General features: G+C 43.4%; 1 protein-coding gene across 1 annotated transcript; it reads left to right on the top strand.

The window, feature by feature from the left end:
• Positions 1-543: 543 nt before the first annotated feature.
• On the top strand, positions 544-9,317 carry EBP (emopamil binding protein (sterol isomerase)). The gene is made up of 5 exons (XM_018559166.1): positions 544-549; positions 2,921-3,231; positions 5,237-5,273; positions 8,133-8,263; positions 8,974-9,317. The coding sequence occupies exons 2-5, from the start codon at positions 2,931-2,933 to the stop codon at positions 9,195-9,197; spliced, it is 693 nt and encodes a 230-aa protein (XP_018414668.1). The 5' UTR covers positions 544-549; positions 2,921-2,930; the 3' UTR covers positions 9,198-9,317.
• Positions 9,318-14,449: the final 5,132 nt, after the last annotated feature.

The raw sequence follows: 14,449 nt of genomic DNA on the forward strand, positions 1-14,449 counted from the left end.
AAGTAATGAATAAATAAAAAATACGAAAGTATTGTACAAGCACCAGATTTGCAATTTTCAATAAAAGTCCAGCCAACTATACCTTCAAACCAATAAAATGGCCGCCGACATATCTAGGAGCTAGACTTTTTACCATACAGCCCTGCCCCTAGCGTCGAGTAGTGGCATAGCTCCATAACCATGGTGATATGGGGTGGAGCGACCGCGACTATAGCCAAGCAAAGCCTGGTCCGGCTGCTTTTAACACACCCTCACCAATCAGATAGTGTGGAACGAGCGTCTTACGAGGCTCATAGTCCGCGACAGTGTCCACCCCCTTCATTTCGACCAATAAGGCGCCGCATTTCAGCCGCCAATAAGGCAGAGGGCGCTGGCTTTTTCAATGGGTCGACAACGTGTGCTTGAAATGCAACGTTCTGGTTGGATGGCAAATTACAGACTTGTTATACGATTGGAGGTAGAGTGACAGTAGGCGGGGGAGTCCTACTCTGTATGCAGGTAGATGTAGATTATAGAGAAGTGCTGGAGAGGCTGCAGGGAAGGAGAGAAGTAAGTCTATAAGTTCAGCCTTTTCTTTTATATACAATATCATACCATATAATAATATACATGTTTGCTAGAGGTTTCTCCTTGGAGAACATTGACTGCCTCTGTCATAAAACAATACATTGCGGGGTCTGCACATAACTCCTAAAAGTATTCTTTGTGCAATACTGTTGGGGTTATTATTGCAGCCAATGACACCAACACTAAGCGTTATTATTGCAGCTAATGACACCAACACTAAGCGTTATTATTGCAGCTAATGACACCAACACTAAGCGTTATTATTGCAGCCAATGACACCAACACTAAGCGTTATTATTGCAGCTAATGACACCAACACTAAGCGTTGCAGCCACTGACACCAATGCTAGGGGTTATTATTGCAACCAATGCTGTGGGTTATTATTGCAGCCACTGACACCAATGCTGGGGGGTTATTATTGCAACCAGTGCTGGGGGTTATTATTGCAGCCACTGACACCAATGCTGGGGGTTATTATTGCAACCAATGCTGGGGGTTATTATTCCAGCCACTGACACCAATGCTGGAGTTATTATTGCAGCCAATGGTGGGGTTATTATTGCAGCCACTGACACCAATGCTCGGGTTTATTATTGCAGCCAATGCTGGGGTTATTATTGCAGCCACTGACACCAATGCTCGGGGTTATTATTGCAGCCACTGACACCAATGCTGGGGGTTATTATTGCAGCCACTGACACCAATGCTGGGGGTTATTATTGCAACCAAAGCTGGGGGTTATTCTTGCAACCAATGCTGGGGTTATTATTGCAGCCACTCACACCAATGCTGAAGTTATTATTGCAGCCGATGGTGGGGTTATTATTGCAGCCAGTGACACCAATGCTCGGGGTTATTATTGCAGCCACTGACACCAATGCTGGGGGTTATTATTGCAGCCAATGCTGGGGGTTATTATTGCAGCCACTGACACCAATGCTCGGGGTTATTATTGCAGCCACTGACACCAATGCTGGGGGTTATTATTGCAGCCACTGACACCAATGCTGGGGGTTATTATTGCAACCAAAGCTGGGGGTTATTCTTGCAACCAATGCTGGGGTTATTATTGCAGCCACTCACACCAATGCTGAAGTTATTATTGCAGCCGATGGTGGGGTTATTATTGCAGCCAGTGACACCAATGCTCGGGGTTATTATTGCAGCCACTGACACCAATGCTCGGGTTATTATTGCAGCCAATGCTGGGGTTATTATTGCAGCCACTGACACCAATGCTCGGGGTTATTATTGCAGCCAATGCTGGGGTTATTATTGCAGCCACTGACACCAATGCTCGGGGTTATTATTGCAGCCACTGACACCAATGCTCGGGGTTATTATTGCAGCCACTGACACCAATGTTCGGGGTTATTATCGCAGCCACTGACACCAATGTTCGGGGTTATTATTGCAGCCGCTGACACCAATGTTCGCGGTTATTATTGCAGCCACTGACACCAACACTAGGCGCTATTATTGTGGCCAATGACACCAATGCTGGGGGCTATTTTTGTGGCAATTGACAACAACGCTGGACATTATTATTGTGGCCAATGCCACCCAACGCTGGGAGTTATTATTGCAGCCACAGACACCAACAGCAGGGGTTATTATTGCAGCCACTGACACCAACGCTGGGCGTTATTATTGCAGCCACTGACACCAATGCTAGGGGTTATTATTGTGGCCACTGACACCAACGCTGGGCGTTATTATTGCAGCCACTGACACCAACGTTGGGCGTTATTATTTCAGCCAATTACACCAATGATGGGGGTTTTCATTACGGCAACTGACACCAATGCTAGGGGTTATTTTTGTAGACACTGATGCTGGGGGTTATCTTTGCGGCCACTAACACCATTGCTGGAGGTTAATATTGTGGCCACTGACACCTATGCTTGGGGTTATCATTGCAGCCACTGACACCAAAGCTGGGAGTTAATATTGTGGCAACTGGCACCTATGCTGGGGATTTAAGAACAACTCCAGGCATTTTAAAAAACTCGAACCCCTAACTAAGTAAATAGTAAAGACTGGTGTGTACCGAGGTAAAAATGCCTCCTACAGTAAAAGGGGAAAGGGAGTCCATGAGTGCATCACGGGTTCCCTTGATCCCCTGATCTTTTTCTGAAAATGCATATTGCAATTCTGATTCAATGATTTCCATACTTTCTGAAGCACTGACTTGGATCAAGAGTTTTCTGTGCTGCCCAGGCCAGCCAATCAGAAGCTGCTCCAGCACATGGGAGGATGTAGTGAAGTGGGACTGGTAGCTGAGAAAGACATCAGCAGTTTTTATTTCCCACGTTAGTTTTGTCTTGTTTAATTTTAATATTTCCTTCACAGAAAAAGCAGCATGGCATCCGAAGCAGTGGCCTCCGTTCCTCACCCTTTCTGGCCTCGTGATCTGCACATTGAGGGATACCGACCCAATGACCGAGCCATGTGGGAGATTTTGACCTTCCTGTTCTCAGTATCCGGGGTGTTCCTGGTTGGGACCTGGTTCCTGTCTGGCCGTGTTGTTGGGATTAGCACTGCTCGTCGCCTCATCCTCTGCTGGTTCATGATCTGTGGTTTCATCCATGGTGTCATTGAAGGCTGGTTCTCCCTCTTTTATCACATTATCCCAAGGGACCAGGCCTTCCTGTCACAGCTGTGTAAGTGGAATAAAAGGGCTTAAAATGCATTTTAAAGCTAAAACTGTGCTGTATTGTTTTTTAGTTTTGGATAAAGTAGAGAAGGTTTTGAACCCCTGTCAGGTCTGTATTGTGCTTTTGTCCCCATTGGGAAGATTCACCCTCCCCTTTTGTCCTGATGACATTGTCAGTGATGGGAATTTCAACATGTTTCAGCTGCCTCTAAAACAGGAGGATACATTTTCCAATGGGGATACCTGATCCAGAAGGGATCTGGGCTTCATTTCAGGAGATTTCTTCTCATTTCCTGTTGTGTTTTTGTAACAGGAAGCAAAGGGAAATCACTCCAATGGATCACAGACAGCAAAATATTCAAAAATAGCGTTTTAAAGATTAGGGGGCAGGGTGGTTTGATTTATGAGAATGCATTATAAAAATGTTTAAAAGATGTGACAGAGGCTCTTCGTGAACACTGGGGACTTGCATATGAAAGTGTCTAATAAAAAAAAAACAATGGGGGTGTTTACAAATTTCAGGTTGCAAAGGAAGTAGTCACTGATATGTATTTTACTTTGAATTACATTTTTGACCAGTCATCTTTCAGCACAGCACAAGACAGGGTGACTCATCTCATGCGCTGCCCTGGAAGATTTTGGGAAATCAAATTAACAGATAAGACTACCTCACTTTTTCAACCAAAATCATTTACGAAATTGTGTACACTGTACTATTATGTAAGGGATGTGATTAACAACATTTGTTTTGTGCTGAGATTGCCCAGTTTTCAGCCTGTATAATCTTTCTATATATCCCATTTACCCATAGCAGTCTATTAACTTCTCTGCTAGAAACACCAACAGGGTTATTCACAAAAAGGTGAAGAGTTTGGAGAAGGCAGGAGAAGTGAACAATTTAGGACAACATAGATGATTTGGAAAACTTCTCCAATTCAGATCACTTTCCAGTTCAGCTATGTTGTCCTAGATTGTTCACTTCTCCTGCCTTCTCCACACTCTTCACCCTTTTGTGAAAAACCTTGAAAGTGTTTGACATGATAGCCCGTAATGGACTTTGTTCACTAACCAAGGAAAACATCTCTGCTTATCAGATTTCAGCTCTAATTTTTCTGTTGCAAAAATACAAGTCCCATGAGGCATTGCAAGACCCTGCCAGCTGCAGATATTCTCCCAGAGGCAGAGGCATTATGGGGTCTGTAGTTTCAGTACAGATGGAGTGTCAAGGTTTCCTACCTCTGCTCTAGTTCAACTTAGTAAAGAAAATAAAAACATCTAATTGGTTGCAAAGTAGAACAAGAACACTTTTTTTTCTACACCTTACATGAGGCCTTTCCCACCTGTGCATGTGCAACAGTGTGTGTGGGCATGCACATTTTCAATGGGCTGCTCAAGACGCGGCTATCGTACGAAAGACGTGCATGCACCTTTTTTAATAAAAATGTTACGCACCAAAACACATGGAGGGGGAATTTATCAAAACTGGAGCAGTTGTGCACAGCAACCAATCATCAGGTTCTCTCTTTCTTTTTCAAATCTTAACTGAACAAACTGAAGTAAGCAACTGCTCCAGATCTTGTCTGCTCCAGCTTTGGTAAATTCCCCTCATGGTTCTTTTGTACCATGCGTTTATAACACTACTGTGCACTTACTGGCAGCGATACCATTAAGAATGTGTGCAATGGTAATGCATGCAATTTCACATGCATTTCCCCATGCACAGGCATGAACGGAGGCCTGTCTGAAGAGGCTGTACTCTTTCTTAAAATTATATTTACCTGTCTATCTCTTGTCTCAATGCTTTGCGAGTCACTGACCCAGAACAAGCAGCCAGCTAATGAAATCTTTTATTCTGCATACTTGCAGGTCAGTAGGTCAGATAGTACTAAAGCCTTTAGATCAGTATTACAACAAGGTAACAAACATTTTTAAATGGAGAGTTTAGATTTGACATCTTATGTATTTTTCTGCCACTGTGCTTGTCACTGATTTTTCTGTTGTATCTCATTTAGGGAAGGAATATGGCAAAGGAGACAGCAGATATGTGATGTGAGTATCAAGAGGTGCCACCTTTAAATGTTTACTCCGTACACAAACTCTATCTAAGCTTAAGAGCATTGCAGTCCGAAAGCTTCAATTAAGCGCAGCCCCTGATGTTTCCACCTCTTATGTGGTTTGGCAGTCTTTAAAAAGCACAAGGTTCACTTATTTGACAGCCCCCACCCCATAATTCCAAAACACTGGGAGAAAGGAGTTTATCAGAATACAAAATATTGAAAGTAAAAGAGAAAAAATGCCTAACATACTCCCAGGTTTACAATGGGTTCGCCTAGGCATAAATCCAAAGAGAATGCGCACCTGCAGAGTGCAAGATTTGGGATGCTGAATTTTCCCAAGATCCTGCAATGAGGCCCAGAGCTGTCAGTGTCAGGAAAAGGAGGGAACCCGGAGAGTAAGGTATTTTGTATGTGCTTCTTTCCAGTATATTGTAGTCAGGGAGTGGTTGCTACCAGATAAGCCGACCATGTATTGTTGCAAGGTCTGCATTAAGGTGGCCATACACCTTACATTTATCGTTTGATTTATTTTGTCCTGTCATCAAACCCCTGTTCGATTTTACACTTGAATACCCCATCATACACAGACCAATGTAGTTTTCGATATTCGCTCGTTAGCAATACTAACTAGACATGTGCATTCAAATTCGGACCAACCTGCAAATCAACGAAAGTCAATTGATTCGGTGGTTCGTCCGAATCCGAAATAACTAATTTTTTTTTATGCCCAAATATAATAAACCGATATTCGGGCATTAAAAAATCCGTTATCAGAACATGTGGCGGCCATCTTGGAGGCGGAGTGAATGATGTCACATGACGCCACGCATGTGCACCGCCATTTTGGAGTATATCTTGGTATACACCAAGGTGACGGCTCTCACATGTTCGGGGGCGGCCATCTTGGTGTATCCCAAGATTTACTCCAAAATGGTGGCACGCATGTGCAAAACGCCACTCGATCTGTTTATTTGTGCGGTTTCTGAGGCTCGTTGCCTCCGAATCTGAAACAGCATTAACATTAGTTTCCTTTGACGAAACAAATGAAAATGTTTTTCATTTTCATTTGTTTAGTCCGAAACAAATTTTTCTGCCATGCACATGTGTAATACTAACTGGCTGAATTTTGTTGATCGACAGAACAGATTTTCTTTTGCACATGTGCAGTGTTCATGTTGCGATTTTTCTTCCATATGAAAACGCCACTAATCCATTCAATTTTGTACGATTCGAACAAAGTTTTCCAGCCTGCCCGATCAAGGAGATTCCCCCAGTTGTACAGTACTTATGATTGTTCACTTCCCATCAAGTGAACAATCATGGCCGATTATCGTACAAAAACCCGATCGCGTTTGTTTTTCGCAAGGTATATGGGCACCTTTAAGACAACCAATGCTGCAGCTGCTTTTGGGGCAATGAGGTCAGAGGACCGAGCAGAAGGCTCTTCCCATTATTTAACAGCCCAATGATTAACATTACATTCTATATATTGCTACTGCCTCTCCTTTACATCTCTTAGTCCCTGTTCACACCTGGGCGTTTTGACGCTGAAAGCTTAAGCGTCAAAACACACAACACAAGAATTCCCATTCACTCCTATGGCGCCTGTTCACACCTGAGCGTTTAGCAGCAAGCTGTAAGAACGCTGGAAAAGGTGCATGAGCTTCTTGCAGTCAGATTCAGCGCTTTTGTGCTCCATTGATATCAATGCAAAACGCAGCGTTTTTGTGCAAAAAGAACGCGCGTTTTTAAGGCGCATATATATTGTGGAAGACCACCTCCAAAGCACACTGGGAATCAAAATGACTGATTCATGTTTGCAGAAGTTTGACTCTGAGGCATTTATAAGGCTGGTGCAGGCACAACCATGCCTGTATGACCTGCGCAACTCCCTTTATAAAAACAGAGGAAGGAGGAGGCAGGCTTGGATCCAAATTGCTTGCCAGGTTTGGGCAGAATGGGAATCTTTCCCTCCATCCGTCCAGGACAGCAAATGTAAATCTATATAGTTAGTTGTGATACTGTTGTAGTTTATGTTTCTGCTTGCATGTGTGGCTATTGTAGGTCTGTGCCGCTGCAGATCTCCATGTGTTGTGGAACTGCAAATCCCCGTATACAGCTACCTCTGGGTGTCATGCCTGTTTAACTTTTCTGTGTGTACAGACTTTTATATTCATCACAGGACTTCCACAGCTGCTGAAAGGCTATAGTTGTTAACCACTTGGCTAAAGTGTAGGAGTTTATTATGTCATGGGCAGGACCTCTTTTCATTGGACAACGCTCAATACACCCATATGCAGAAACGCACCCAAAAGGTGCATGTATTTAGTGGAAAGCATGCCAAAACGCAGGCGCCTAGGTGTGAATGGGGACTTATACCGTACTGTCTTCTGTTTGAGACAATTGTATTAATAGGTTTGCCCAACCAAAAGAAAGATTTGAAATATATGTAAAGCTTGGTAGTCATCTGTATATACTGTATGTAGGCAAAAGGCAAGTCATGTAGCCAGATACACCACCTGAAGGAAACCTGTCATATGAGTAGCTGTAGGCTTGAAAGGAAATGATCATAAAAGTGTTCACGGTCACTGCTGACCACTTACAGATACAGTATTTTTTAGTTCCCTGACCATCTTGCTGGTTTTCCTAATTCAAATCTTACTAAGCCATTAAGTTGGAACACATTTGCGTTCCATTATAATCAGGTTTTCTAAAGAAATGGGATGTAAGAAAATATCTCCCCTCAGTACCAGAACTTTTTGTTAAGTGTATATGTGTGCATTAAGGTCAGCTTGCCTTAATTGCTCTCTTTCATGATATCTTATTTCTTTTATTGCCACTCCTCTTACAGAGCTGATAATTTCACAGTTTGCATGGAAACCATCACCGCCTGGGCTTGGGGTCCACTCAGCGTTTTGACTGTCATTTCCTTCCTGCAGAATAAGCCATACCGTTTCGTGCTGCAGCTCATCGTGTCACTTGGTAAGGGGGAGGCACATATTGGAACTGAGCAATGAGCCCATGCATACAAGCTAGAGCAGCAAAAATTGTGTTGTGATGACAGCCAATCAGTCAAAGCTTTTTGCCTAGAGCTGGAAAGTGTTAGAACCTCTGGTAAGTCTAGTGACCAGGTTGGGGGATTTCCAATCAATTCCTGTCTTTATGACCACTGCCACACAAGGTGTCATAGGGATAGGAAGTCAAGAGAAATGTCTCCTATTGTCACAAAGGCCCTTATGGGACACAGCGCCTTGTGCACAATAAGTGCAGGGGCTTATTGATCTTATTGGTGCACCAGGCTTGCAGCTTCTTGTATGTATATGGTCACGAAACGCCTAGAAAAATACAAATATTCATAAAGGGCTGTTTTAAGATCTGTACACAGCTAAACTTGGGGAACAAAATACAAATTTTTACACATTTCTAGGGAAAATCTTTGCAGCGACAGCACCCTTTCAATTGATAATGCAGCAATAAAGCAGGGTGGCAACATACATCAGTGACCTTTTGCAGCAAATGGTACAAGGGTCAAAGCACAGTAACTAGTGACAAACAATTTCTTTAAGTCACGCCAGTACCAGTTAGATTCTGATTGATTGTTGTAGGTCCTGTACTTTGCACTTAACACTTTGCTCCCTGAACTGATTGATTGGATAAGTCTGCAAATATTTCACTCTTCTCTGTCCTCACAGGTCAACTGTACGGCGATGTCCTGTATTTCTACACAGAATACCGGGAAGGTTTCAGCCACAGCGAGATGTGGCATCCAATTTATTTCTGGTTTTACTTTGTATTTATGAACGGTCTGTGGATTATAATCCCATCTGCCCTGATCGTTGATTCCTGGGTCAACCTAAGCCAAGCGCAGGGCAGGGCGGATGCTGTGCGTCCTACAAGCAAAGCCAAACGAACCTGAAGGCGGCCGATATGCCAACAGGAAGTGGACAGCCTTATTCAGAGAGTACAGGACAGTCAGAAATACCATTTGAAGTTTAAATCTGTGTACAGCACCCAGTAGTATTTCTTCTATCATTTAATTTTTGTATCTGACAAGATGGATATATTCTCTGTCAAAATAAAAAAAATTTTTGTAACAGTATCTGTTTTCATTGAACTATTTAGTCTGTATGTTTATCTTTGACATTAATGTCAGATTTGAAACAGCTGTATAAAGTCTGTGGGGGACATTTATCAATTCTGTTGCATAGCAAGGCAATGTTATACAGCAGGATTGAGGTGGATTGTGCAACAGATTTATTACAAGGTTACAACGTGAGTCATGAATTCCTTCTTCAGCTTCTCTAAGGCCTCATTCACACTGCCGCGCATATACGCACGTATTGTACCATATGTTACATATGCAAATAAATGCTCCATACACACAGCCACGTATGGAGCCGTATATTTGCGTAGCGTATACAGTATATGCGCAAAAACAGAATGGAACAGAGATGTTTACGTATACATGCGTACAGCACATTAAAAATTCCATTACGAGTGATGCATTCTGGGATTGCATATAGTGCACGCATATACGCTCGTATATACGTGCATAGACGCTCGTATATACGCAATATACAATTTTGCTTGCGTTGTGTGTGAATGAGGCCTAAAGTAGCACTGCAACAGAATAAAACCTGAACCTGACCACTTCTTAATTATGCATTTGTTTAGAGGGGAAATCTTTCTCCTCCTCAGTATGAGGGCTAGTTCACTTTGTTTTGGGGCAGGAGGGGGCATGGCGGTGCATTGAACTCAACTTGAACTTGGTACCGCAGCCATGCCCTCCGGCCGCAGTGCAGTCGGCTGCATGGTAATGCATGGCACATCAATGCCTGCATCCCGGTCCGTTGCTATCAGAAAAAATAGTGCATGTGGCATTTTTTTCTAACCGCACCAGACCTGAACGCAGGCATTTATGTGCTACGTGCGGCCGGAACACACTGAGGCTGGTGTGAACTAGCCCTTAGACCTGTCTCAGAACTTCAAATCTGTTACAGTTGGCTTCCCAGGATTACAGATGCAAAGGGTTGCAAATACACTGTAAACCTGTCAGAGAAGCAGACTGATTTGTGTCTCTGTTGATAATTTGCTTAAAGGCATGGTGTTTTTTTACCTTAATGCATTATTTGCATTGAGGTAAAAAATACCAAGTACCTTTCTATGTCGTCGTCCCCCCCACACTTACCTGTGGCCGCTTGTCTCCTCCTCCAGGACCAGGAAGATACTCGGCATTCCCCGAACTTCCTGGTCCTGGGGGAGGGTATTGAAGGCAGAGGAGCCATAGGTTCTTTCTGCCAAGGTGTGGGCACAGCTGGGAGAGAGCACGCACGGGTGTCTCCTCAGCAGCCGGCTAGCTGATGGAGACACCCATACAGGGTGGGGTGGGCCAGTGGTTTGGGGATAACTAGAAAACAAGGAGATTAAAAAGTATAAAGCAAACAAAAAGATGAATTAAAAGTACCTCTGGCACTGTCAATAAAAATAAATAAGGTTTAATATCACTTGAGATAATGTCCCCTAATGCATGCTCCTCTCTTGGCCACAGCCCAAGAACATCAGAAATCTTCCTTTAATGTCTTGTACAACCAGTGTTACTGCTCCTACAGTCATGCTTTTAGATTAACCCAACCTTTTAATTTTTTGATTAACCCTAGTGTTTCTCTAGTGGTTGCTTGGGGTTCCTTTAAACAATCAGCAATTCCTGCCTTTCAGATATGTATCCACTGACAACAATAATCTTTTTAGCTATCTGTAAGGGTGCTTTCTTCCAACTGACAAGCAATGTGAGAATTATTCTTCTCAATGATCGCCACATTAATGGCAGAGGTTCCCCAAGACGTGAAAGTTATTTCAAGGGATCCCATGTTAAAAAGGTTGAGAAAGGCTGTATTAATGTGTTGCCATATGTAATCTGTAGATTAATGCCCTCATGCTGAGTCTACATTAAAGTGGACCTTCACCCTGATCCTCATGATAAAGTTTGTAAAACATTAATTAACATAAGACTTATGTCTTACTATATGCAGGCTGTTGTATCCTGTATTAGGTTTTTGAATGATGTTGTGTACTATGGGTAGAGTGGCAGTGTATTTTCCAGGACACTCTAAATCAGGGGCCTCAAGCTCAATTCACTCGGGGGACACTCAACAATTTTTTTTTCTCCCATGGGGCCCGCTTGCCAAATTTCATACTTTAAAATAAAGTGTAATTATATCCGGTATGGTACTACGGACAATAATATACACTGACAATAAGGTCCCATTCATATCTCTAGGTTTAGGTGCGATTAGGGATTCCTGCATCAGGAACTTGCGTTTTCCCGAAGCAGGAATCACTAATCTGGTGTTTACAAGTGACGGGGATCGCCCAATAAAATTAATGATCAGGTGACAGCAGCAGCATGTAAATGCCTGCACACCGCATGTAATGATATGCAGGGATCCCAACCTGAAATAAGTCATTTCATTGAGGTGCCCTTCTCATTTCAGGGAGATGCCCTCTGTCAACTCCCCCCCTCCTCTACAAGGGTGCAACAACAAGGAAGCGAGCACCCCCTTGAAATGATGGCAGATAGCAAAGAAGCTAATGCTTCCTTTGATATCTGCTGGATTTTTTTTTGTGTTCTGACAGCTGCTGCTGTCAGGAAAAAAAAATAAAACGGCATAGCAACTAATAGCTAGATTGCTATTGACTATTTCAATTTGCAATAGCCTATAGCAAGCTGGCTATTGCACCCGCCCTCTGCTGCTGTCAGTCAGCAGAGGTGGAAAAGATGGACAACTTCAGGTCCACCTCTGCTGATTGACAGCAGCAGAGGGTGGGTGCAATAGCTAGTCTGCTATTCGCTATTGCAAATTGAAATGCTTTTTTTTTTTTTTGACTGATGGCAGCCCCGATGTCAGAAAAAAAAAGACAGCACGGAAAGGGTTATTCTGCTAGATAAAGCAGAGTACACCTTTCTGGGAGAAAATGTTTCTCCCCCAGGCGTCCGGGAGCCGGCATCTAATAGCGGGAGACTTTCGGAACATCCGGGGGAGTTGAGATGTCTGGATATGTGATTAATATTACATGCGGTTAGAAAACACTCTGGATGCACAATCGATGCGTCCAGGGAGCGTGATTGATTCCTAAACAAATGTAATCATATTGCATACCATTACATGCGGTGTGCATGTACATATAAAATAATACACCCCCCCCCCCCCCACACACACATATATATATATATAAAATATCTGTGCACACCTGCATGTAAAATACAATACAGAGCCCCCTCTCCTGCTTACCTTTTTGCAGCGAGGAGGCTGTCAGGAGGCACGATCACCAGTGATTAATTGGTAAGGTCTGCTGCAGACCTTACTAATCATTTCGAGTGCGGCACCGAAGCAGTTCTGCGGTCTGCATCCAACAGAGATGCAGACCGTGTAGCAGCTCCCATAAGTCGGGTTACGCGGTCCGTTTACTTTTCTTTGAGACCACTGCTCTAAATGCTATTCTGTCTAAAGTTCACTTATCTCAGATCCCCCAATTCAAAGTTGTAGATAAACTCATCTGGGCCCTGACTCAAACGACCAAACTGTAGCTGAGGTCCTCCAATATCTTCTCGTTATTTATATAACAACTGACTGACAATATAAACACTGGATGTATCTGGTGTCTTATAATTTAAAATTCTCACAAAAGAATACGTAATTTTTAGGGCTGGTAATGATTAAAATTTTCGTGTTCGATTAATCGAAATTATTTTTAATCGATTAATTTTGATTAATTATAACACACATACAGATCCAACTACATTGGCCTATACACATGCAGCAAAGTCCAAGTCCCATTCGCATTGCCACGGTCTATAAACCACAAGGTATATGTGGTGCCCAGGTGACCACACGGATGGTGCCGTGCAAAACACTAATAGTAAATAAAAGTAATTCACCGGCACACACTTGAAGGGTTTTTAAAGTATTGATATGTTTATTCAATACCCAATGTCACATACTGTCATACAGTGCTAACATTTCGGGTCCGCACAGGGATCCTTCATCACTGTCGCTCTGATGAAGGATCCCTGTGCGGACCCGAAACGTTAGCACTGTATGACAGTATGTGACATTGGGTATTGAATAAACATATCAATACTTTAAAAACCCTTCAAGTGTGTGCCGGTGAATTACTTTTATTTACTATACACATGCAGCACAGCAATGAAGTAATAAAATGTACTAGGATCACACTAATCCAGCACGTTATTAATCTCACGTGCCCCACTCAATATGGTCGATGCTTCCCCTCAAACAGTATGAGGGGAATTTATCAAAACTGAAGCAAAAGTATTTGGAGCAGTTGCCTATGACAAGCAATCAGCTTCTCTCTTCAGTTAAGGTTTAAAAATAAAAGGTGGATGCTGATTGGTTGCCATAGGTAACTGCTCCAGTTTCTGTCTGCTCCAGTTTTGATAAATTCCCCTCTATGTATCTTATGACTTTCAGGGCTAGTTCACAGGGCCGGTGCTAGGATTTTTGCCTAGACAGGCAAAGTTGCATTTTTGCGCCCCCCCCCCTGACCTGTTTTTTCCGCCCTCACCCTGCAGCGCCCTCAGGAGCCCGCTTGCCTTGCCTTGCGGTAGCGCCGGGCCTGCTAGTTCACACCATTTCCAGTGCGTTCAGGTCCGATTCGTGCTGGAACGCACTAGATTGCATTCGGGCCACCTCACTGCATTCTGGCCGCAGTGTGATCTCCGGAACACATGGCAAATCAATGTCAGTCTTCTGGTCTCTCTGGGCCCCCCAAACTGGCGGAACACCAGGGCCCGGTCGCAAATGCGACTGATGCAGCCCTGGTAGTTTCGCCAGTGCCGGTATCTGCAATTAGTATTGGGTCATTTTCACGAGTACGAGTGCTTGTGAAAATGGCCAGTATTGGCACAGGTGCATCCCTACTTAATATAATGTATTGCTGGGACTTGCAGTCCTGCATAGTTGGTGGTATTCAGCATTGTTGTATAATCATTATACATCAATGCAGAACACCACCAGCTATACAGGACTACAAGTCTAAGCAATACATTATAATGTAAATTAGAATACCCCCAGTTTAAACCCCCCCTCGCGCCCCCCACCAGTTTAAACCCCCCCCTTCCCCATCTAGCCTTCACCCAGCCTTACCTGA

Source organism: Nanorana parkeri, unplaced genomic scaffold (assembly GCF_000935625.1).
Source record: "Nanorana parkeri isolate BGI_ZX_2015 unplaced genomic scaffold, ASM93562v1 scaffold380, whole genome shotgun sequence".
Taxonomy (NCBI): Eukaryota; Metazoa; Chordata; class Amphibia; order Anura; family Dicroglossidae; genus Nanorana; species Nanorana parkeri.